This window comes from Psammomys obesus, unplaced genomic scaffold, assembly GCF_907164565.1.
Source record: "Psammomys obesus unplaced genomic scaffold, mPsaObe1.curated_primary_1811, whole genome shotgun sequence".
Taxonomy (NCBI): Eukaryota; Metazoa; Chordata; class Mammalia; order Rodentia; family Muridae; genus Psammomys; species Psammomys obesus.
In genome coordinates, this window is record NW_026596149.1 from 902,453 (window position 1) to 929,060 (window position 26,608).

Below are 26,608 nucleotides of genomic sequence, written 5' to 3' on the forward strand. Positions count from 1 at the left end.
CCATTGTAGGGGAATTTGATTGTTCTCCAGTGCGACCCATGGCTAGGGCTTATTGGAATTCACTCCTGGGGCTTCCCAGCCCCCTCACTTTAGCAAAGTCCACAAGTGGTTATCTTTTCCTATTTATCTTGGGATAGGTACCATCTATGGTATATTAAGTTTGTCTGTCCTCTCTCCAGCTGTCCATCCTCCTCTACAGTCTTTCCCCACCAGCCAGTCATTAGCTGGCTTTGTCTCAAGAGCCTGCAGGAAAGTGGCTCTTGGTAACCATAGGCAACCATGAGCCCTCAGTAGCTACGTGCACTGTATTTGCAGGGCACAGTCTAGCCATTAACCAAGGAGATGGGAAAATGTGCTTTTAAGGTTTTCTTGTGAACTAAAATCGTTGTCTTCCTTTTCTTCCCCTCCCCCTTTTCACAGAACGATCAGTCCCTGGGTGAGATGCAGATCATTGGAGGAGAGGATCTTTCAACGCTGGCTGGAAAGGTTTGTTAACGTACCTTCACAGTACGCACACGCTTCTGGGGACATGTATGTGACCTTCATGTCAGATCAGAGCTTCAAACACATGTCAGAAGCTCGCCCAGGCTTGCTAATTCATGCAAATAGATGTGTAAAGCCCTTTAATGATTTCTCCTGTCCAAAGAAACTTCTAGGACTTGCTGTAGACCAAATCCTTGAAGCTTCCAACTCCAGTCTTATTTCAGACAACAAAACCCCTGGGCCCTTGCTGGGCTTCTTTTCCACTTGCCTCAGAAGCACCCCTACCCCCCCCCCCAAACAAGCTTTCTCTTTTGTCTGCTCTTCTGTGTCTGTTGCATTGCAGCAGGCTCTGCAGGAAGACATTTAGACAGGTTTATTAAAATGTGCAGCATGGTGTGGGGGGACTTCATGAGAGCATAGTTTTTAGCCCTTTGCTGAAGGATTAACAGGAGAGACGGGGGTGGGGGGGAGGAAGAGAGAGGGAAGAAGAGAGAGAGAGAGAATATGAAACTTACTGAATTTCGGGGGAAATACCCTATTCTAATTCAGAGTTCCAAACTTGCCCTCAACTACTTATTAAGTGAAAAGTCTATTTGGATCCACCATAGATTCTGGGATTCCCGGGAGGGCTGCTGTATAAAGCAGATGATCCCGGTGGATGCTGATTTGAGATGCAGATTTGTTGGGAATGCTGAAAGCAACCAGCAAGTGCAGAATGTATTTCTGTTCACCTATCCTGATGAATCCTGTGCGCATTAACCCCACCCCGAACAACTTGAGCTTTCTAAGTAGAATGAGGCAGTCAGTCACACAGACTTAATCTCTCATTCTTGGCAGTTGTTTTGTTACACAATCCCCGGATGGGGAAAAACAGAACAGCAGCACCATTTAATAAAAATACATATCATAATATTTGGAATGCTACTGATATGCATGGACTCTGACTAGAACACAGTTTCTTCTGCTACTGAAGACAGCCTGGTGGGTTCCAGGAGTCATAAATTGTGTTCTATGGTGACTGCAGGGAACTGACTAATGTTAATGTGTTGCTAGGCATCACTTGATGTTACTACACTGTAGCAGGAAATGGCCTAGTAAAGCTAAAATACTAGAAGCAACTTCCTAAAACCCATAGCTTCTAACACCCTGAAAGGGTTTTAAAGTCATTTTAGCTTAGTTATTTCCATACAAGAGCTAGATCTCATTTGTACTTTTGCCGAAAAGACTGTCAAAATGACAACTCTTAAAGGATTCCTTTGGGCTTCCTCTCTCCCACTCTTCCATTTTGTTCTGAAGTGATTTGCCTCAGAGTGATGCCTCACTCCATCAGTGGAGTGAGCAGAAGGCAGGGCAGGCTTTGATGATGCCTACTAAATTACTGAGAGAGCTGAGCAGGTGTGCATTCAGGGGAAAAGGTGAACAACTTGCTAGGAGTGCACACAAGCAGGGGTCAACATTAACTTCCTGCTGACAAGACAGGCTCGTTCAGGTCCCCCGGTGCTGTCTAGTCATATCTATACTCTCCTGTTTGTGGAGACACATTTCTATGTGTTTAAACAGGTGCCAGGTAGAACCCCTTGAGCCGAGAACTTCTACAATGAATCAACAATGATTAGCCACCCAGCAACTGACAAACCAACTTGATTTTGAAGACTGACATTCAGGTGCCTATCTCCTGCAGAGAGGGAAGGCTAGTAGAGTCAGGGCAGACTATTTCCCAGCCCTCATATACCTTCAGCTTGTCTGGGTATTTATCCACATTTTATCTCCCTGTCTGTCTTCTGGGTCTTTATGCTTGTTTCTCACAGTCTGGCTGGAACATTTTCTATAAAGAGTCAACTCTTTATAGAGTGGACTAATGGTACCTTTTGCAGCTATTCGACTCTGTGGAGCACAAGAGCAACCAGAGGTGATGCAGAAGCAAATGGATGTGTTCCAAGAAAACTTTGTTTATAAAAACAGGGATGAGGTTAATGTGGGCCCGGGGCCATGGTTTAATGACATGATTTCTAGGAGCTGGCAAAGCCAGCACCACCTAGGTCCTTATTTATTAGAAATTCAGGAGTCACAGCAGAGCTCCTAAGTTAGAATACACCTTTGCTGCCTCCTAGATGGTCTCTTCTTGCTTCAGGGTTTTCAAGGCCCTGTATATCCCCTACCTGCAGCCCCACTGAACTGCCTGCAGGCTGAGCCCAACTTGCTTCCCTGAATTTCAGCCTGTAGTTGACTCTTGCTGGCCTTCAAACCATTCTCCACAAAGCTGCCCAAGGTTTCTTCTTAAAATACAAATGGATTTATGCCACTTGCCAATTGAAACCTTTCAGTGGCCTCTTAATTAACAGTTGCCAGATTTAACAAAAACAAAACAAAAACCACGTAGCCCAGTCAAATTTGAACTTCAAATATTGAATCAATGTTCAGTAGAAATATATGTAACTGGGTCTTGTGTGGTATTTTGGACATACCTACTCTAAAAAATTATTCATTGATTACCTGACCTTAAAATATAATTAGATGTTTATGGTTTACCTAGCAAGCCTTTCCCCAATATTCTATAAATATGATGCAAATTCCCAACTACAGTAAGTCCTACTTGACCTAGCTAGCATCCCCAACCACATGGTCATATTTTGTTGGCCTCAAGGCACTGGACTCACTAGCTAAGCATTTCTTGCCAACATCTTGGGTAAGCTGTCTTCTTCCTGGAACCCACTTTCCAGTGTTTGCTCTGTACAGCGTGGCTTCCCTGCAGAGCTGTCAGGAATGAGTGCCTGGTCTGCTCTTCTGCCATCCCCCAGCTGTAGCATACATCTATATGCAAACCTAGTTCCCTTAGAGCCCTTTCTACAATTTACAATTAGGCACTTCCTTAGGGACCTGTTTTTTATTTGCCTTTCCCCACCAGGAGGTCAGTGTAAAGTGGGTGGGGACCACTGTGTTCGCCGTTCCATCACAGGTTGGAGTAAATATTGGATGGCCAGTGAGTGCATCACCTTATGTAGAAATCAGAAAGACAGTCTCAGTTACTTTCGAGTGAGGACAGGGCAGAGGGAAATGTTAAATCTAAGCCAATTTGGCATGGTTTCTGGTGGCAAGTGATGGGATCCAAACTGGATTTTAAGACCACTTTGGCTGATTCACAAAGAATGTTCGGGAGGGCAACAAAAGTTAATGAGGATAGCTGATTTAGTTTAGGGCTGGAACAAACTGAAGAGAATAAAGCACTCAACACTTGATAGTTCCTTGTTTTAGTGGATATAGAAGAGTCCAAAACTGTAATAACATCTGCATCGGGAGGCAGGGCTCCCGATGTTACAGGCCATCATCTTACTTCCTCTTCCTCATATACTCACCACGAATAGCCACCAGTCCAGTCAATACATTTGCATTATCATGCTAATAGGGCACCTCAAGAATAGCTTCTTGAGTCTTCTCACAAATCTCCTTTTTTTGGACGGAAGGAAGGAAGGGAGGGAGGGAGGGAGGGAGGGACGGAAGGAGGGAGGAAGGAGAAAAAATTCTTGAAACTGTCATGATCTTAGGTAGAAGGTACGAGTGTGGAAGTAACAGAAGAAGGGAGAGAGAAAAGAATCATCCGAGGAGAAATCAGGGGAAAAAGGGAAAGTAGGAACACTGGGCAGGGCTAGACCTGCATGACTAAGAAACAAGTCAGGAACAGAACAAGGAAATGATAAAAGAGGTGGAGTTGGGTTGGGTTTATGGAGTAGACTGTCTCAATAAAGAGGTGAACTTGCTCAATTTGGGCAGAGGTGACATCATGGAGCTGTTTTAAGGGGAAAAGAATATAATTGTGGTATATCATAGAAAGTTCAATCAATCAATTAATTGTGAATTTAATTAATGCATTTGTTTAATATGAACTTTAAAGCATAGAGTGAACCTAGCAGGGTAGAAGAAGTACGGGAGAGAGGTCAGTCAGGGGCTGAGCCAGCCTGAGAACTTGCCTATGTGTGCAAAGTTGCAACAAAAAGGGGGAAGAGAGCAAAGAAATAGTTCTTAAATTAGTTTATGAAAGGAAGAGCCCCAGAAAGCACATGGAAACACCTCCCCCTGTGCTACGGGTGTTTTCAACAGCTCTGGAACCTCTAGTGTTCTCTAAAGATGGTGAAAGAGAAAGGAGACTATCCTCTTTCCCCTTGCATCGTTCTCTGCCACCTTCTTTCACTTTCAGGGGAGGCTGGCAGAGTCATGGCTCCAAATAGGCGGATGCTGTTGGCTGCAATGAGCCCTCACCAGATCTGTTCAGTCATCTCTCACACTTTAGAACATTGACTCAGTGTGTTTAAGCTGTCTACACAAGACACTCTCCTCTGATTTTCCCCCAACTTGATTTAATCCTGGTACTTTATAAAATGTGTGTATCCATTAAAGCAGGAAGATTCTATTCATGTTCACGAGAAACCCCTGAAAGGGTGGAGTAAAACCAAAAGACAAGGAAGCAGGCCCAGATCTAGCAGTGCAGACACACAGCTATGCAGGTCCAGTGCAAGATTTCAGGGGACCAGTGCCCCACCCTCAAAGAATTTTCTAATCAAATGCCAGAATGAAGCATTGAAACTTGCCAAAATCCTACCCCCTGCCCTCACTCCCTGCTGCCTTAACTGTTTAAATCATTCCTTTTTATTACCTCTCACTAGGCTGAGAACAATAGTGAAAATGCCCACTGATGGATGACTCTGGCAATTTTGTGAGTTATCACATAAAATTAAATGCTGAGCGATTCTTTTCTCTGTGGGATTTATATCCACACTCCTCCTCACAGTCAGCAGCCACCATCCAGTTCATCTTTGCCATGGCAGTTCCTCTGAGGGTGACCACACCCACAACCCCCTGTTGCTGCTGTTGAGACAGCATAGCGTGTTCATCGCTATGTATATCCAAAGGTTAAAGATGGGACCGGCCAACTTGAGGAGAGCATCTGTATTTGTATAATTCTTCTCTCCTTTCTTGCTTCCGTCTTCATTAGGAAAACTCAGTGATGGGCTTTGCTGGCCTTGGAATGGCAGGGAAACGACACGCGTGGGTCTAGAGAGTGAGCCCCTACAGAATTTTTGCCTGCAGCCCCTGCAGACTTTTACTGGCTCCCTGGGAGGAAGTGAGCTAGGTGTGAGGAGATGACTAAGACAGTAATTGGCAAACATCTCAGATTCAGGAATCATGGTTATCAGATGGGAAGTGTCCTGGAGGCACAGAGTGTTCTGAAAAAAATCCCCAGTGTTACCCACTTACAATCTTAGTAGACAGTGCAGCGCATAGATGGTGATGAAAGGTTGGTTAGGAAAGAACTGCAGACCATTAAAGATAGACGGAGATAATGTCTCAGAAGTAAAATGAGCTACAGAAAGTGAAAGAAGTGAGCCAAAATTATTCATTTATTACATAGTTCTCCTTTTTTTAGTTCTTCCCCTTCTCCTTCCTTCTTTTTTTCCTTCCTTGCACAGAGTCTTGCTGTATAGCCTAGGCTGGCCTGGAACTCTCAGTCACCCTGCCTCTGCTCCCTAGGTGCTATGCCTACATGTGCACCACCATAGCTGGGGCACAAACCTTTCTGGATCGCCTCTTCTGGTGTTCTGTGCTGACGGTATGAAGATGGGCTAACTATTTATCTCTTACCCCTTGAGTCTAATCTTAGCACATGGAAACAGAAGGATTTGTTCCCTTAGATACTTGCACAAATCCTTCTAAGGACAATTACAACTTCTATACCTAGGTCCTTCATACCATATCATCCCATGATGGAAAGTGGAGAGACAAGGAAGAGAGATGCAAGATTGAGAGGGGGCCACCTCACTTTTACAACAATCTGCTATTAAGGCAACTAACCCATTCTTGCAGTAATGGTAGTATTCTGTTGTTGAGGACAATGCTTGGTTGGATCACCTTTTATTGGGTCCCATTTCAGTGTTTACTGGTGATGAATTTTTCAGTGTCGGTACTATGGAGAATACATTCAGTACTTTCAGTAGAATCCAGAGTGTGGTCTTAGGAGGAACAAACTACAAAGGCCTTCTTAAAGAGAGTTGGAAAAAATCAAATATGTAGCTAGCTTTTTGTGATTCACCATTTTTGGTAGATGTGAGATTTTGGTTATATAAAATAGAGAATGTTATGGTAAGTTTAACCCTTACCATACACAAAAGTATACAAAAATACATTTAAATGCTTTACAATTAAATATGCATCAAAAGTTAAGAAAGTTCAGGGCTGGGGGATAGCTCAGTGATAGGGTACTTGCTTACCTAGCAAGTATTTTGCTGGGAAATAAAGGAAGAAGTGAAGAGGGAAGATCTTTAGATTTTCTGTTCTCAAACATGATTTGAATACATTTAAAAACCAAATTGTTATATAAAGTGTGTCAGTAAATATATCAGGCTAGGGCCAGAATACTTGTCTGGCATACATGAGGTCCAGCCTCCATTCTCAGTCTTGCAAAAAAAGGTTTGTTTTTTTTTAATGTATGTGTTTTTAGAACTATAAAGTACCTGCACATGTGAGAACTACAAGCACACAGCCAGGAAGGCAGTACAGAGGCGGCCGCCCTCTCAAAGCAGTATGCAGGGAGAGGAGAGGTGAAACCTTTCAAACTTAAAATAGGTTGGAATGATTCTGACAATATTTTTCAGGACCGATACACATCCAAGTCCCACTTCCTACCTACAGTCTCAGAGCTGTGGTTAACCTTTTCAAAGATGACTTCTGTTTCATACAGTTTCTAAATTAAGGGGAGAGAGACTGAAATTTAATTTTTTTCAGGCTTCTCTGCTTAATTAGACAAGAATACATACCAACATATCTTGGAAAGAAATTTTTGTTTACACAATTAAACCAAAAACAGATTGCGAACAAAATTCAATTAACCATCCTGGTTAGCTCATAGGCTTGGTCCAGCCTCAGTCGACCTGAAAATACATGTTCAAGTGCTGCAGATAGAGGGCAAAAGTGATAGCAAACCATGTTGAAAATGCTAAAGGGAATCCTGTCAGTATGAGTCTTCAGGGATGCTATGGCCTGATCCTTACATAAGACATTACTGTGCAGTGGCGTGGAGAGAATACAAAACTTCAGGAGTAGACAGTACATCCTTTCATCTTGATAAAATAAATATTCTTAATAAATGGGTTCAATAAGTATTCCATCACTAAGAAAAGGCTCTTCCAGTGAAGTGTTTCTACATGTTTAACATTGAAATGCTGCTTCATCATGGTTCTTGTATGGGTAGATTATTTGATAGCATTTTTTATTCATTAAATCTCCTTTGTATCAGATACAAATAAGAAATGTATAGTTTGATAATCAACATTACAGTATTACTTAATTGAGTAAAATTACTGTAAAAGGTTAAAGCAGTGTCCCCACACCTGACAGGCTGAGTTCAGTGCCCGGTTGTCCTCTGGCCCTCCGTGTGCAGGTAATAAATAAATAAATAGGAAAATGTAAACGCATAAAATAAAACTTCATAGGAATATCCGTCCCACTTCATGCAGTGGTATTGTTAAGATAGTCGTAATTTGATGGGACAGCACTGGCATATTACTACTAATCCAGGTACTTGGTGATTTTAATCCATTGATAAGCTTAATAGTCATTCTTTTAAAAGACAGTTGTTTTCACATGCAGGTGGTACAGTAGGCCTGGGAATGTAGGAGAGAACAAAACAGACACAGTCCCCCACTCCATGAGGATTAGAGGCTAGTGAGTGAAGAAGTTATCTAAGAAGAAATTGGGATGTAATTTGTGTTCTTAGGCAAAAGCAGATGAATACCATGTGAGTGAGTATTCTGCAAGGGATCTGACCACATCTGTGAAAAGGACACAGCTCTTTGGACACCCCCACCCTGTTTCCTCGGGGTTGAGAATCCAAGCATAGATACAGCAGGGATATGCATAGCTACCTGGGAAGAGGGCTGTGGCTACTAAGTCTGTGATATGCGGAGCATTGCAGATGTAGTTTATCTTGGCCGGCTTTCCTCATGAGTTTGCAATCCCAAAGCTGGGAGACAGAGGAACATGGCTATAATATCATAATTTTATGGATAGTCACTTCAAATAGGCAACAAGGTCTGATATGAGCCTGCTACTAACTAACCTGAATATGGGCAATAAAATTGAAACACCAAGTGATTCCACAGGGATGTTAAAATGAATCTGGGACACTGAGGTTTCCTCTATTTCAGTGGTTCTCAACCATCCTAATGCTGCAACTTCTTCATACAGTTCCTTATGTTGTGGTGACCCTGAACCATAAAGTTGTTTCATTGCTGCTTCATCCCTGTGATTTTACTACTGTCATGAACTGTAATGTAAACATCTGCTATGCCGATGGTCTGTGAAGAGGACCTAATGGGATGATGACCCACAGGTGGAGAACTGCTCCTCCAAGTGTTTGCACTCGTGGGGTGAGAAAGGTCTACCAAGCACAGTGAAATTCTAACTGGAAGAAAAACTTGCATTTATCCTGTGTCCCAGACTTTTTTTTTTTTTTTTTTAATCATATTCTGAAGCTGGGTGTGGTGGTACACACCTGTAATCCCAGCACTCAGGGAGGCAGAAGCAGGTGGGTCTCTGTGAGTTTGAGCCAGCCTGATCTACAAAATGAGTCCAGGACAGCCATGGCTTGTTACACAGAGAAACACTGTCTCAAGAAAAACAAAACAGAACAGAACAAAAAACACAAACAAACAAAAAAGTTATAATCTGAATTTTTTTTTTTTTTTAATTTCCCTTCAGAATGTCCTCATTGTTGAGGTAAGCTGCCTTTTCCTTTTCTGTATTTGGAAGTTACAAGAATCTAACGGTGAGTTTTTAAATTCTGGTCTTGTTTATCAAATTAGCCAAGTATTGAGTCCCACTGTGTAGCTCTTCAAATGTGTTGGACAGAAGCCAACTATAGCCACTGGCTTCAGCTCACTCAGAATCAACACTTTACGATGACTGGTAGTTGGTACTGTTTTATATCCAACCTCACATACATCTCAATCCATTCTTGCAAGGATTTATGGGCCAGACAGTTGTAGGGAGAGTAAACTAGCTTGTAGAACCAGTAAATACATTTACTGTTATTTATTTAACAGGAAAACCAAGGCTAGAACTCTCACCTAATTATCTCTAATGCTTTTAATCCATTCTTAAGCCCCAAATATCTTTATTTCAAGCAAGTGATATGGCAGTCCTAGGGAAAGTTATGGGGTTTGGGTAGTGGTGGGTCTTTTGCTGTCGTTGTGTTCCGTTAAGAAAGAAACAGAAAGGCTGTCTTGTGACCCACAGCAGACTTCCATAGTAAATGACCATGCTCCTTCAAGAGCACTCCTGACTTATCAGCCTCCAAAAATTCAAAGGGTCTTTTTGTCCTCAGGCTTTTGTTTGACATTTGCCAGTGTGGCCTTCTGTATGCGCAGTTCTGACTTCACACATCTCACAATTAGACCCTCCAGCCAGAGGAGTCACTGACGATGTCTAGACTCCGCCCTGCCAGCCCCTGACAGCTGAGTTCTGTCAGGACAATAAATCACAGCAGCCACTTCTGTGCAATTGTGCATCCCCAGCTCACCAGCAGAGGAGACCCTGTGCTTGCTGCAGCCGAGAAGCTTGGACCTCCTGGCTGTCACCAGCTGCCTCCCAGCCATGCCATCCCCTAAGGAGTTGAGAGGCTGAGGAGGTGCTTATCCTTTCAGTGTATTCAGATGTACATCCCATGTCCATGAAAATTCATGTATCTCTTGCATTGTGAAATGCAACCTCCAGGCCAAATTTACCCCTGATTGTACATGCAGAAGTCTGGGGACGCTTAATGGGGAAAGGACCACATGTTCTTCCAAAAAGAAATTCCTTTGAAAAACATCACTGATCCTGCTTCCTATGTTGACTCGTATTGGTTGGCATTTGAAATTAATGTGCATCTTATTAAGAAGGAATAGCTCTACAAACGTAAAGTGCATTATGCTGTGTAAACTGTTTTGTTGAACTTGTCTGCTTTTTGCAAAGGATGTTGTTGGAACTGGAAGGACCATGAAAGCTCTGCTCAGCAGCATCGAGAAGTACAAACCCAACATGCTTAAGGTAGCCAGGTGAGTCAGACACCACAGCACAGACTCTGTCCTTTGAAACAAGACAAAGAGGGCTCCTCTCAGTGTGCTGCTCCTAGCATTTGCCCTGTGAACTGGGATGCTGCCGCTCAACCACCCTGACCAATAGTTCATCTGATTGCTAGACTGAGAGAGGAAGGAGAGAGGAAGGCCTTTGACAGGAGCCACGTGCTTCCATGAGCAGCTAGATGAGCCCTGAGCAGTTACTTGGCATGCATCCTTTTAGCTGGCACAGCAATGCCAAGCCACAGTGGCAAAGGCAGGTGTAAGCAGGCCATGGTGACACTCCACAGGCTTGAGACGGTGACATAGCTCAACAGTATTTACTTCTCTCTGAAATTCATATCTCGATTTACTGGAGTGACTAAAGTAATTTTCTTTTTTTAATGGCAGTTTGTTGGTGAAAAGAACAGCCAGAAGTGACACCGTTAGACCTGACTGTAAGTGTTGCAGGCTTTGGGTGATTTTCTGGTGCTGGTGTTTTATTTTGGCATTTCATGTGAGACTGACAATGATACAATTCTTCATCTCCACCACCTTGTGAAGGAGGCTCTTTGAGGGACCACCTCGTTATGTTTGCATCAGCCACAATTCCAGCCTATATATTGGATTTTTGTTTTATTGTATTTTAAGAAACCTTACTGGTACATGATTTAGAGCAGGCTGCTATACAGCTCAGCTAGATAGCCGGGGCTGGTCTCAAACCAGCATCTCCCCCATCTCAGCCTCCTGTGTGCTGGAGTTACAGGTGTGCACCGCGCCTGGTGCACTGGATGCTTCTGCTGCTACATTTTGTGCAGTTGATCAGTTTGAGGGTAGGGATAGACTTGTTCCTCTAGACCAATTCCGACATTCAGGATCCCTGACTGGCAGCTATTTTCACCAATCAAAGAGGTACCGCAAAGCTTTAGAAGCATTCTCCTCCACCCTTCCAGACCCTGCACACTTAGTGAGGCTTCTCCCTGCTACTGCCAATAAGCATTCAGGAACACAGAAAACAAGCAAGCTCTTGTTATGCCCATTTAACAGATGAAGAAATGGAACACAAGAAGCTTAAACAGCTTGCCAGGGTCATCAAGCGAAGGGTCCAGTAACGAGCCAGACAGTGTGCTTCAGGTCACACACTTACAGACACTGCAGGGCCGCGTTTATCAGTGATGGGCTCCTGATTTCTGACAGCCCCTTGTCAGTTTCTTATGCCATGACATCACAATATTCGGTCTTCTACATGGTTTGGGACTTCAGTTGAAAGGACTACTCTGCTCACTGGAAAGTCTGTTAATGATACAATAGAATTTCCTGGAATCTGATGCTGTTCTGTTAGCTAGGTCAGAATCTGCTTCTCCTTTCTTTCTGGAGTGCAGTTTGAGCATCTTTGACTGCTTGTTACATGTCCAAGTACTAATGTCTTTTCTTCTGCCCTTGCTTCTCCTCTTTGAATTTGTTTCTCTTTATTTAAACAGGGTCTCTCTGTGTAGCCCGGGCCAGCATTAAACTTAAAAGTCTCCTGTTTCAGCTTCCCAGGTGTTGGGATTATATACAGGAGACTTTTAAGTTTTCCTTTAAAGTCTTAACTTTTAAGACTTTCAAGAGTGAGTTTGAGAAATCAAGCAGGCCCCATAATGCTTAGTGACCCCATAATGCAGGCCTATAGAAAACTGATCCTGTACTGCTACACTTCTGCAAGATGGAGCCTAGGCTCTTCCATATCAAAGCATATTGGGTCATCAAGATCAAAATGACAGGCTGGGTGGTGGGGGAGCGCACCGTCAATCTCCCACTACAAAAGGGGCTTCAGGATAGCTAAGGGCTACATAGAGAAATGCTGTTAGGGGGTAGGGTGAACAGAAAACAAAAACGTAGTGACCATGGAGATCACTCTCCACGCTCCCAGCTCACAGGCTATGCCAAGGGCAGTTTCATATCACTAGGCACACACACCTCTCTTCAATTGTATTATAATGAACAAAGTTACAAGATTCTGGTACTGAAGCAAGTTTGAAAATCACTGGGCCACACACATTTATTCTTCCTGAAGATCTCTGGAAGAGAACCGTTCTTAAACATCATCTTCCTCCCAGTAGTCATCCTCTGTGAGCCCAGGTACCTTGTGCTGCGCTTACACCCATCTCCTCACATTCTGCCCTCGTTAGAGACAAAGAGCTAATTAGGATCCCCTGCACTGTAAATGCAGAGATCAGCATGGCGTTCTCCATCAAGCTGAACAAGGCCCTTTCCTTTCATCTTGTCTCCCAGGTTCTGCTTTCCAGTCCTTCAAGCAGCTGAGGACAGTGACACAGTGGGAGAATTGCTTCCCGGTTGTTGCCGGCACACCTGGTCATGTATGGCGGTGCCATGTGGTGCTTGCTATTTGAATGGTCCTTGTGCTTTTCGGAGCAGCTCCTTAGGCGTTATGACATTACATACTGCTTGCTGTGGACAAAGCCACTTAGCTAGCGTTCACACACTTCTCATCCACTGGGCCTCCTGAATCCTTTCTCAACTCTGGACATTCCCCGCCCATGGGTCCATTCCCCATCCATGATTGCTTGTTTGCCTGGTGTCTCCAAGCCGTAATTCTGGTCCAGGCACCCATTGTCCTTATCTTGCACACTACTTCTCACTTTGGCCTCACCATTTAAGTGCCACAGCAGCATACGGTGATAGCATGCTTGCATGCTCTAAACTTTCTTCCTTGTCTCTTTCTGCTAAGATGCTGGATTTGAGATCCCAGATGTCTTTGTGGTAGGCTACGCATTAGACTACAATGAATACTTCCGAGACCTGAATGTAAGTGTTGCAATATAAAACTCTAATCCTCTTTATCTAAGGATACGCAATACTAGCATCAATTTAACAAATTACTAAAATAAGTAGTAAAACAATCAGGTGTACTTTGTGATGGGGATGGGGTGAGCACATTGAGAGATGCTCACAGTGAATTCTTCCAGTTCTTCATGTACCCTACAAGGTAGGTCCTAGAATGGTTGAAATGCATGATGCTTGCCTGTATTTTGTGCTAAATAAGGAAGCAGAACAATGGCCTACACTGATTTTTGTCAATAGTCATTGGTGATGCCCAGCTAATCACCATAAGCCATTTCATGTCCATGTCTGGCAGCTGGCCACTTGGGTGACAGTGACAGTGGAGAGTTAATTTGGGTAAACTGTCTCAGCACACAGAAACAGTCCTCCAACATAGTACTCAATGATGCAACCCCTTAGTGATCTGGAGGAGGGCATCTTACCCAAAATGACCAACCAGTGTCTCACTATTAGAAATTAAAAAGCCATCCAGGTGGTGGTGGTGCATGCCTTTAATCTCAGTACTCTGAAGGTGGAGACAGGTGGATCTCTGTGAGTTTGAGGTCAGCCTCATCTACAGAGCTAGTTCCAGGACAGCTAGAGCTACACAGAGAAAGCCTGACTTGAAGGGGGGGAGGGAAGGAAGGAAGGAAGGAAGGAAGGAAGGAAGGAAGGAAGGAAGGAAGGAAGGAAGGAAGGAAGGAAGGAAGGCCAAATGTCACCAAGACCAAGGACTGGGCTTGTAAGCTCTCTGGTAGCTATGTCTAGTGCATCCTTAGCAGAGCAGGCTGCGGTCCCTAGGACTACCGCTTTTCCCATTGCTTCACTCTCAGCTCTTTTATAGTCCTAACATACTTGTTGCTATCCAAAAGAGGGCTCACAGAGTAGATTGTATTCCCCAGTATTTTTTTTCCTTTTCAATCAAGCAGTTGTCATCTCACAATGGGAAACTATCTCCACCAGGGACAACCAAACCAAACATTTCTACTTTTAGGGGGCCTGGAAACCAGATCCTGACTAAGGCTCAAAGCTAAATCACCAGAGAACCTTTGTCTGAGCAGCAAATGGAACTCTAGATTGTATACACCCATATAAACAAACATGTTTAAATGAACAGTAACCAATCCCAAGATGTCAGGCTGGTATTACCAAATCATCCGTTCTGTGCCTCATCCTTTCTACTTATGTAATTGATGCTGATGGGGGGGGGGGTGCCACCAAACACACTTGTTGAAAATGTCACAAAGACATCTAGTATATTATATGCAGATTTTTAAACCAAAAATTAAACCCTGATGCCTTTTAACCCTCTATTGTTTCAGCACATATGTGTGATCAATGAACATGGTAAAGAAAAATATCGAATATGATGAGGCAAAAACTGTCAACATCTCCTTCCCGGATAATGACATGATTCTTCTACTCTACTCAGGAAGCCAGAGTAAAAAGTCTGTCTCCACAGCCATCTTCACTCAGCAGGGTATAAAAGACTGTTTTAAGGAATGAGCTTTTTTCCCCCCCACACAGATTAGAAATGTAAGTACAAATGGTTGTTTTGGGAAGAGAAGACTATGCTTGCCCTTGACTCATTACAAATTAAACTTCTGATCCCAAAAATCCCACCCACCCACCTTCTGAATACACCTTCTGATATAGTGTAGTCATGTGCTCGTGACTCTTCCCAGGAATACGCCCACCTGGTGACTCAAATATTGTTCACTTAACTCTTTTAAAGCTGTGTTTTTTAAATAACATTTTATGACAATAAGAACCCAAAGCCTCTCCAATCTCTTCCTGAGCCTGTACAGTAAGAATGCAGCTAGGTTCCCTTACTAAAATAGGAGTAAACGAACAGTTTCTCATGAGTCTGTTTGCCGGGTTCTGACAGGACATTATTATCTGCTTTGACAAAGCCTTTCAGAAGTGAGGGTACAAGGAATCTTAATGATGTGATGAAATGAGCCTTCACTGCCTGCTCTCGAGCGTCGCTCCCTGTGTGTGATGACAGCACGCCGTGTGTGATGACGCACTCAGCTGTGTTTAATGCTCTGCGTTTTAATTAGAAAACAACATAATAGCAGAGAGGCCTGCCCTCCTGAGCTGATTTCTTTTATTCATGTGGGATGTGGGCAAATGGTGGACTCGAGAGGCAGGGGGATTGTTTTCAAAAATCAGTACTAAGCAAGTGTACATTCTTCCTCCTATTTGCATGGAAGGAAAAACAGTTAAATATTGTCCTAAACATGAACAGAGATTGAATTATTTAGCTAAGTGTCCTTATGTGACTTCTCATATAGCCAGGGTGCCATCGGAAGCAACCACACATAAAAAGTTTTTGTACATAACACACAAACACACACACACACACACGATCACCACTATATGTGACATTTCCTAATTTGTATGTGTTTTAATTGAAAATAAATTTAAGTCCACAGTGCTGGGTTTCTTACCTCCTAAGGGAGCAACTACAAGATAAATGACTAAATAGCCTTTGTTTGGTTCTGAACCATATGTGGCCTATTGTTATATTATAGAGTCCTTTAAACTAATAACAAAAAAAGACATTATGTTTCACAACTGCTTAGTGTTTACATACTTTTAGTCATTGAAATGTGTATGAGCCAGTAGCCTAAATACACGTGTGCCTACACCATGGTTAACCTGGATTAAATCCAAAATATGCACTAAGATAAACAAGCATCAAGCCAGGAGACATCTGCCGCTTTCCTGTTTTCCTCCCTAAACTTGCTTTGTAAGAACAAGGAATTTTACTTCTGAAAGATTTCCCTGCATATCTCTGTCTCAGCCAGAGAAGAAAACAGACCATGTCCAGATTCCCCAAGGGGGCCGTCACAAAGGGAGTCACTTTTGGCTTTGTTCCATACCCAAGTCATTGACTAATAATTGTGTAGAACTGATTGATAAAACTCACATGTTACACACACTTTCCCGCTTTGCAATACTTGTACCCAAAGGCCTAGAAAAGTAGACACATACTTGGTTTTGAACAGAAGTGTGCAGCTTGAAAAGGTTTTCTTGAGAAATCTTGCATTTCAGTAAGCACTACTGTCATTGATGAGAACTGTGTTTGTTCAGATTAAAAAGAAAATTGATCTATGTCACACATTGTGAAGGCTTGTATATTTAATCAAAAAGAAAATAAAAACAGTAAATACGCAGCAGTTTAATCATTTCTGCAATTGTTTCCTATCAGTCTATTTTGACATTGTAATACAAGAATGTCATCTTGGGAAAAATCTTATTTCCTTTTCTCTTGCAAAACTCTTGACTATCATTTGATATTCACATCACTCCAAAAACATAAAATCCTTTTAACCGATTAACAAAAAAATCTGTGTATTTATTTAGCATTTGTGAGGGATTGTCTTAGTTACTTTTCTGTTGTTGAAAGCACCTTAAGGAGAAAGGATTTTAGCTCCCCACCTGGCTTGAGGCTGCAGTCTATCCTGCCAGGGGAGTATAGCAGCAGGAGCTTGAGGGAGCCGGTCACATCACATCTATAAGCAGGAAACAGAAGGATGCTAGTGCTCAACTTACTCTTTTCACTTTATATGGTCCAAGATCTCCTGGCCAGGAAATGACCACAATTAGGATGGGTCATCCCACATCAATTAATGGATTCACGATAATGCCCAGAGGCCCATCTCCCAGGTGACTCTAGATGACCACACTAACATCACCAGCATGGATTAGAGATGGGAACAAATCTCTGTGTGGGACCCTTGTCTGCCATGCATAGCCCCAGCACCACAAAAGTTGAAAAAAGTAGGTGAAGAATTCTGTGTTGCACTAGAAATTTTGGACTGTTTAAATAGAGATAGCAGTACTTTGGGATTTTTCCAAGTGCATTAGAATGCCTAGTTATAATCTGGCTGGAATTTATCGGATTTTTAGCTTCTTACACAGTGTGAAGTGCACATAGACAGGCAGCTCTGTGTTCTTTGGCTATCTCAGATGGGTTGATGTGTTTCTGGGATTCTGAAATGGTGAAAACAGCCTGTCAGGGCAGTCAGGCTTGCTCAGAACCTGTGGTAGACACTTGTGTCTTCCCAATGAGGGAGGGGTCACTCACCCCTCCCAGGCATCAGGGAGCTACCCCCTCCTTTGGAATAGAAAAACTTTAATAATGCTCTTTACCCCATTATCTAATTGGAAAATTCAACATTTGAGAATTTTATTTAATTTCCTGCTCATGAAATTTATTCAGATCCCAAGATGACAGGAGAGGGTGGAAGGACAGGCTGGTTCCAGCAGGGAAGGAGGGTATTTCAGGAAGGGTGACCTTGCCCTGATGCAGAGGTGTATAGGGATGAGAAAAGGGTGCTCACAACAGGGCCTATATGCTTCCCTAGCCCCACTTAGACTTCAGGGTTGCATTGGAACCCGGGATAGAGAGGGCATAGCCAAAAGATCACTACTCTCATCTTTTACATGCGTGAGGGCGCCTGTGGGCATGACAAAAGCTTTGCTACAAGGAGGGGCCAGAACAGCAGCTATACTTTAGGACCCCATGGGCTCTGTAGAGCAGGCAAAGTAGAAACTGCAAAGACCAGTCACAAAATACCACACTCTGGAGGCTTCATGTACTACCGACATGACACCAGAGGACCATAGGGCAGAGTTGCTGATGGACATGAAGGAGAAAGCTCAGAGTGGCCGGGAGCATTATGCTGCAGGCTGCCTGAGCTGCCTGAGCCTGCAGAGGACACCGTGCAGGTCAGAGTCCAGGCTCACCCAGCCAGGAGCCTTGCCAACCCCAGGAAGGGGTTGCTCTTACCTAAAAGGTGTCCTTTTCTAAACTATTCAAAGTTGGGTTGTTTGCTTTGTTCTTGATGTTTGCAATTTCTCAGGTCGAAGTGGATGGTTTTTTCCATCAGAGCAGACTATCCTAAAAAATGAAAGGCAACATGAGGACATGCAGAGATGGGGTGTGTGTGTGTGTGTGTGTGTGTGTGTGTGTGTGTGTGTGTGTGTGATTTCTTAGTTAGGGTTACTATTGCTATGATGAAACACCAGGACCAAAAGCAACTTGGGGAGGAAAGGGTTTATTTTACTCACAGTTCCATATCATCATCAAAACCAGTGAGGTCGGAAAGTCACACAGGCAGGAACCTGGAGTCAGGAGCTGATGCAGAGACCAAGGAGAATGCTTCTTAACCTACTTTCATCAAATAGCTTGCCTATTCTGCTTTCTTAAAGACCCCAGGACCACCAGCCAGGGATGGCACCACCTATAAGAGCCTGGGCCCTTCCCATCAATCACTATTTAAGAAGATGCCCTACAGGCTTGTCTACAGCCTGATGTTATGGAGACAGTTTCTTAATTAGGTTCCTCCTCTCAGATGACGTTAGCTTATGTCATATTAACATAAAACTAACCAGCACAGAGACTATACATAAAAATAGGCAAATATGAGACTTGCATCAAAGGATGGGAAATAAATCCAATCAAAATTTAAGGGCCTTCTACACCAGTGAAATTTCTAGGATGTGGGACATGCAGAGATGTCCCTTCTAATGAGAAATAACTTGCTTCGCCTATCCTCCCACCACCAGGAAAGAAGCACAGTGGCTAGTGGGCCTGTTTGGATCTGTAAGCAGCACGTTCCTCATCTGGGTGTGTTACTCCAGCCAATACACCAAATGACCCAGAAGACTACTAGTTTTTAGCGGACCTGGAATAGAAGCTATATAACCAGTCCAGACTGCTGTGCAGGCTGCTCTACGGCTTGGCCTGTACAATCCAGCAGGCCCAATGGTACTTGAGGCATCCATAGAAGACAGGGATGCTGTTTGGAGCCTTTGACAGGGCTTTGAGGCCTTTGGAATCTTGGATCAAGACTCCTGTCATATACAGACAACTGTTCTCCCCAAGGCAGCCTTAGTGGAAACTAAACATTTGACAGTGAGCCAGCAAGTTACCATGCAACCTGAGCTAGGTGTTATCTGACTCACCAAGCCATAAGCGCAGATGTGCACAGCAGCAATCCATCATCAAATGGAAGTGGTATAAAAGGATTGGCTTATAATCTTATACCTGGAAACAGTCACCATCAAATCAGCTAATAGACATTTTTAAAACAACAGGTTACTGTGATTGTACAATTGAAGGTGATCAGTGTTACCTAATCAAATATGAAGGGATGGTTGCATGGGAGATTAAAAAAAAAAAAACGGTATTTATTTAAAGAAGGCATTTGGTTCTGCCGTGTGAATAATATTGGACAATAGCCAAGAAAAATAGTTTGTACCACACAGTTTCAGAACAGCTATGCAAGTTCTTATTTGTTCTCAGGGGACTCTATCCCAAATGTCACATGGCAAACAGTGGAAGTCATGCCTCAGGCCCAACATGGAGGCTCACAACCATCTTTAACTGCAGTTACAGGGGATCCAGTGCCCTCTTCTGAACTCTGTGGGAAGCAGGCATGCATGCAGGCAAAACACTCAGACACAAAATAAATCTGAAAAATCATAAGCTGTAACAGAAAATAAACTCAACAATGTAATCCCATGTCAGTTTACTCAGAAGCATACTGTGTGGCACGCACACTGAACGGTCATTTCTTCAGTATTCTTCCGTCCCCTTTTTGCCTTCAAAAGATTGGACTTGATATGTGACAGCTTGCACACAGCCAGATGATGGCTCCCATGGCAGCTACATGTTAAATGCTGGTAAGTCTTTCTGTCTGGTTTTCAGATTTAGAAAAAGGAAACATAAATCTTAGCATTGCATCCCTACTCACACAGGATATGTGTCCATCTTGAGACAAAAATAGCATTGAAGTCTCCCAGATCTATGCTAAAAAGCTTTGAAAATGCATGTTGATTAATAATGTGATGTAACAAAGGTGGTTTGCTCTGTTGACCTAAGATCAAACTTGACTTTCTAGGGTGTCATCAGTAGTTCTGGCAACAACAGATTTTTAAAATATGAAGGGAGCCAGGGAGGATAGCATAGGCAAGATGATGCCAACTCCAGGACTAGCCTGGCAACTTAATAAGAACCTATCTCAATTAAGAATTATGAAGTGATAGCTCAGCGCTGGGTGAGGTGAGGAGCCTTAGGCCCAGTTCCCAGTATCATAAGTAATAAGTAAATAAGCAGAAGACTGAGGAAGACAGAAACTGGTCAGGAGAAGGAAGAGGTCTGCAGGGAAGGAGCAAAGGAACCCCAAAGAGATCTTAGGGTGGTAGAGATTTTGGGGATCAGGTGAAAGACTGACCCTTGAGAGTCAAGAAAGGTCCCTGTTCTCGATTGGAGAAAAAGACCTGTGCTAACCTGGATTCATCCTGATATGATGACGGCGTCTATCTCCATACGAAAATACAACTACGACACTGAAGACCCAGGACTATCAGCAGAGCTCACTGACACGGGTTTGTCTGAGAGCCTGACTTCTGTCCCCAGCTATAAATAAATAATCTTTTCTGAAAGGACTCCTGGGGTGCAGCATGAGGGTGGCCACTGGAGAAGCGAGGCCCGTGGAGACCTGCTTCTTTATGAACTTGGGCAGCCACCCTTCCCTGAAGCTCCTTCCTGCTCTGCAGCATCTGCTATGTTGAACTAAATAATGAGATATGAAACTTCCTACCAGCTCACCAAAAACCCAATACAAATCTGATAATTTCTTTGTCTTTGGGATCTTCTCAGGGGATTCTCAGAAGACTCCTTACCTCAGTCTCTGCTGCACCCCCAACCCTCTCATGGCACGCTCTCTCTTCCTTCTCATTCTAAATGAAGCTCCTTTTCGGGTTTTAAAAAGAAGCCTCTCCTTCCTTTAAGGCCCCTGTCATGTGGCGGCTACTATATCGAACCATTCTTCATCTGATGTTCTCCTCCACCTGCAGGCCTCATGAGCACAGCTTGGACACCTTTCTTCCTAATAAATCACATTTCTGAAGGGAATCATGCCAAACCTCCTTTCCATGTGGGCCATGCTGCTGCTGCACTTCTTAAAAACTGTTACAAGTCGAAACCTCCCAGAGTCCTTTTGACTCTCTTAAACCATCAGGATTTCTGAATAGGCAAAGGTCAAAGGCATTTTCCTGTTATCTTTTAAAAATGCATGCAGATACCTATTGTGATAATTAACCTTGATGGTCAACTTGGCTGAATTTAGGACTTCCTAGTAGACAAAACTCTGGGCTTATGTGTGTTGCTAGGTGGATTTACCTGAAAAAGGGAGACCCACATTAAATGTGGATGGCAAGATTCCTTCCACAGGGCCCTGGACAGACTATTAAGAAGTTAAAGCAGAGTAGAGCATTCCTGACTTCCTGGCTGTGTAGACAAGGTGACTGACAGCTCACACTCCAGTTGTCTGCCAACCCCTCTATGGACAGAAATGCACCCTGACACCTGTGCATGCTCGATAAAGTACAACTTAGGACTATCAAAGAGCTAAGCGTCTTCCAGGGCAATTTAGATCTGGATTGCTCCTAATTTAGTTGTTTGGGTTTTTTTTTTTTTTTTTTTATCACACACTGTATGCACAGTTCTCATTCAGTTACCCAGCATTTGCTTTCAATATCATTCACATTTATAACTTAGAAGAGTCCTTGGAATTCCTAAGTCATTTGGTACAGAATCTACTTCTTATTTTATAAGTTGCTTATCACGATTATCACAGTGTGCTTTAGCTAATGGAGCTGCTAAGCTCTGTTCAGATGTTGTTGCTCTCTATGACTCATAAGCTTTTTTTAAAACTTCACTTCAACAACATCTGGTGGCTTATATAAGGAGAGAGGATGTTCTTTACAATCAGTGATTTTTCTGGACACTGTGTTTCTGCACCTGGCAGCCTTCCCTTTCTCTGAGTGGCTGCTCTCTTTGTGTAGTCAGACAAGCATCTTCCTTCTCCCTGTGAAGATTAACACATGCAAAAACTTGGACAAATATTGCACCATAAACTTTTGCGGTGATTGATTCCTGAGTCTCTGGTGTTAATCTGCTCGGAGTTGATCCAATCTTAAATGAAAACAGCCCAATGTGGTGGCGCACACCTTTAGTCTCAGTACTCCAGAGGCAGAGGCAAGCGAATCTTTGTGAGTTCGAGGCCAGCCTGATCTACAAAGAGAGTTCCAGGGCAGCCAAGGCTACACAGAGAATCCCTGTCTTAAACAAACAAACAAAAAATGAAAACTAGAAATAATTAGAAATTGAATTTGAAGAAATAATATACCTGTATTAAACACATCGGTGAGGAATGCGGTATCCTTTTGGTTTGCTTTGGTTTGGGTTGTGGTCTTAAGACAGAATTTCACTCTGTAGATGACACTGGCTTCAAATTTATAGCTTTTCTTCTGCCTCAGCCTCCCAGAAGCTAGGTTACAGTTTATATACCTGGTTTATAATGCTATTTCTTATATAGAAATTCATATTAAGAGATCTTTGTGGTCTCTCTGACAACTACTACAAATAAAACAAAAATTCTTGTCTTCCAAAATTTTTTCCTACCCAGATGTTTTTCTCATCCTTTCTGTCTCATAATCTCTCAACAAGAATAAGATATGCATAATATTCATGCTGATGGAGGATTCTAGTAATGGTCCAGGATTTTCTTACATTCGTGGTTTACTCTAGTCTCTCTTCAGAATGGCAATAGGGAAAGTAAGTTCGCTGCTGGGAAGAAATTGCATACATTTGCAAATGCTTTTAAACCTTTTTACCATTATTACTTCAGGCAGAAAAGAAATAGTTTTAACTGTAGCCACTATTCCCCACATGTCTTCATTTTCACTTTTCCGGGAGTAGGGAGTGATGTGGTGGGAAGCCCAGGAGTTACAAAAAAAAAAAAAAAAAAAATCTGTAATAAAACTGATATAAAAATGAGATGGTAATTGGCTCAAGATATCTAGAAGGATTAAAATGACTTTGAAATAAGATGATGTTAACATCTAATGTTAATGTTAATGTTAGGATGGTCATACATTAATATTGACTATAAATCATATGCTCAACAAAAACTACTTTATATTTTTCTTTCCATGGAACTAATTTGGCTTACTAATAAGTGGATAAACCAAATTTGGTAGTTTGAAAGATTTTAATAAATATAATGTTTCTACATCCTTTGCAATATTTATTTCAGAATATTTCATTAAAAACCAACCACTGTCAACAAGGCTATGATGCTAGGCAAGGCTAGGTACTGATGTGCTGCCCAAACATTCTTTGAGGTCTTAGCATAGTCTAAAGTGTTGGTGATTTTGTTAAGGTCATAAGCATCTCTCCTCCACTGCTCTTACTCCTAGGTATACACATTTTTTTCCTGGGCAACACAGTACCTCAGCTTAAGAAGTTACTGTTTTCCAGAACACACACATTTCTAGCAGCAAATGTTCACAATATCTGAGAAATGGAAACAACCTAATCACCTATGAAGGCATTGATGCATGAATAAACAAAACATGGGATGTATATACAGTGGAGCATTCAACACCCAGAACACAACAACAACAGCAGATGAGGATGTTGCTCAGTTGGCTGACTGCACAGCATGCTGAGGCCCTGGGTTTGCTTCCCCAGCGCGGCATAACTGGGGCATGGTGATACACACCCGTAATCCTGGCACCTGGGTGGAGAAAGGAGGAGCACAAGTTCAAGGTGTCCTTGGCAATGTAGGCAATTTGAGGACAGCCTGGGTTGCGAGAGGCTCTGAAGAAATAAAAAAAGAGAGAGAGTGTGTGTCAGAGAGAAAGAAAGAAAAAGAAAGAAAGGAAGGAAGGAAGAAAGAAAAGAAGGAAGGGAAAAAAACTTTAAAAACATAAACACACACAAAAAAAGGAAAGTCTTGCATGCTGCAACACAAATGAACTTTGAATAAAATATGGCAAATGAAGCAGCTGTTCATGGACATACAAATACAAATAAGGTGTGATTCTCACAAGGCTATAGAAAGCACATAGATTGGTCAATGCCTGGGACTGGGAGTGTTTATTGGCTACAGAGTTTCATTTTTGCCAATAAAAAATATTCTAGAACTGTGTGTGTGTGTGTGTGTGTGTACCTAATGCTACACACTGCGTACACTGAAAACACTTAAGATGGTAACTTTTGGTATCTGTTCATTATCAGGATTATAAAGAACTATTTCCTCACAAAGGATTTTAACTCGGAGTTTATTTTGCTTTACATTTTTCCACAGTGGTGAGAAACAAGGCAACCGAAAAACCACATATGAATTCTTCCATTGCTGAATTTCATCGATGTCAAACAACTGACTCTGTCCAGATCTGAAGGAATGTTATAAATTCCCAGAGATCAGGCAGGAGGATGCTTAGAAATGAAACTGGAAAGTAATTGAGCACCATGATTCTTTAAAACCCTATAGAAAACTGCAATTAGCTCCTATCTTCCCTCATCTGGAGAAGTATGTCTTCTCAGCCTTGAGAAGATGGGAGGGGAAACCTTTTCACTTTTAAAGTGCAAAGAGTGGAGCAGTGTCCCCAGGTATGCAGCTTCTCTGTTCTTTGCACTGCACTGAGGTCCTTGTCTGTTGTGTGGGTGTTTAAGGCAGAGTCCAAGTGACTAAGATCTGTTTCAGACGCTCCCACACGCAACATTTAAGAACCTGGCATTTAGCTCAGATCCTGATCTGCAGATGGTGCTCATAGACTTCAGGCAGCTGAAGAAGTCCGCTTTTGTTGGATTCTGTGAAGACAGGAGGCTGGAGGACTGAAGCCATCCTCGCTGCCCTCTCCACATCCCTGGGCAGCCACCGGTTCCTGCTCCTCTTTCCCACCTCTAGCCCCCTCCTCTCTTCCTCCTGCTTCCCTCTGTTCTTCCCCTTTCCCTCCCTCTACTTCATTCATTCTTCTTTCTCTCTTCCTCCCCCTTTCCTCCTCTTTCTCTTTTGTGTTGGGAGTGGAATCTGGGACCTCAGCATGATATCACACACTCTACACACTCCAGCCCTTTTCATTTTTATAATGAAGGAGTTAGAAGGTTTCTTCATTTCCAAAATACAGTAATTGTGTATTGTTACTAGGCTCTTGGGTGCATGTAAGCCTCCCAAAGTTTAAAACTAATGACGTTTTATAGGACAAAATTACAAAAAAGTAGAGATCTCTTCTTTGAATTCTTTTCTGTTTATGTGTAATTATTTGTTACTAGACATTAGTCCTTTTTTGTTTGAAAAGTCCATTAATATCTTAGATAGAGACCCTTTAAGACTGATAAGGATCTCAAGATTATGTTGAATTTGAATCATCACCTTGACAACCAGCTCAATATGTCATGAGGCAAAAAGTACATAGATTTTGCCTCACTTGTGAAAATGAACTAACCAACAACAATTCAAGTATGTTATATTCAAAGCATATATGGAGACGTGCGTGAGTGAGTTCACAAGGAATTTATTCCATTCTTGTCTATGCCTAGCTGGGAGCTGGTGGCCCACAGGCAGAGGAGGTCCTGGCTGGTTGGTACTTTGGCCCACAGAAACTTCTCTGTGCTTCCCTGAGTGCTGGATATATACTTGGCCCATCTCCAGAGGCTCCATGGCTTCTTGGTGATCCCAGCTTGCTCCTGGCTTTGCACCTGCCTCCGTTATTCACTGCCAATGAGCCCAATCTTAACTGTTGTGACAACAGGCCATAAGTCACCCCTTCAGCTCCACGTACTTCACCCGACTCGTCCGCTCCCACAGCGTTTCTTCCCAGGCCAGTGTCGTCAGGAGCGCTCTAGCTGCACACCTACTGCCAAGAGAGCAGCACTGACTACACCTCTCCAGCCCCACTCGGCTGCTCCCTCTCTATGCTGTAACATGTCATGTTGCCTCTCTAGAAGTCCTACTTAAATTAAAAAAATAATAATAAACCAACCACTTTCTCCACTGCTAATAGTGTTTTCTGGGATGGGAGAGGGAGGCTAAGGGCACAGTCTTAGAAAACAAGCAGGCCTGTGCTTGAGTCTGGGCTTCTCATTGACTAACCAGTGGCCTAACTCACTGGGCTTCAAATAAATGGAGCTAATTCTTACTTCTCTCTGTTGGTGTAGGATTAAGTGAGATATATATGTGAAGTCCTTTCTAGTTAGTATTAATCAGGGACAGTACATACAATCTGCAAATATATGGTCATATGTAAATACTTCATACTGGCATTTTCCTTTTATGAACTCTTGGGAATTATTTTTATCTCAGTTCTTTGCATTTCACAAAAGATCTTAAACAACTAACAAGCATTTC

The 26,608-nt window shown here is 42.7% G+C and overlaps 1 protein-coding gene across 5 annotated transcripts in view; it reads left to right on the forward strand.

The window, feature by feature from the left end:
* Window positions 1–26,240, forward strand: part of Prtfdc1 (phosphoribosyl transferase domain containing 1) — a 98,809-nt gene extending 72,569 nt beyond the window's left edge. For 2 of the 5 annotated variants that reach the window (XM_055593705.1, XM_055593702.1), the window contains exons 4-9: window positions 421–486; window positions 9,232–9,249; window positions 10,486–10,568; window positions 10,980–11,026; window positions 13,300–13,376; window positions 14,714–16,582. In XM_055593705.1, coding sequence (XP_055449680.1) covers window positions 421–486; window positions 9,232–9,249; window positions 10,486–10,568; window positions 10,980–11,026; window positions 13,300–13,376; window positions 14,714–14,761 — 339 coding nt within the window. In that variant the 3' untranslated portion in view covers window positions 14,762–16,582. Of the gene's footprint in view, window positions 1–420; window positions 487–9,231; window positions 9,250–10,485; window positions 10,569–10,979; window positions 11,027–12,842; window positions 12,929–13,299; window positions 13,377–14,713; window positions 16,583–24,565 lie in introns of those variants that run through there. The other 3 variants (XM_055593704.1, XM_055593703.1, XM_055593706.1) reach the window with 3 other exon arrangements.
* The last annotated feature ends 368 nt before the right edge of the window (window positions 26,241–26,608 follow it).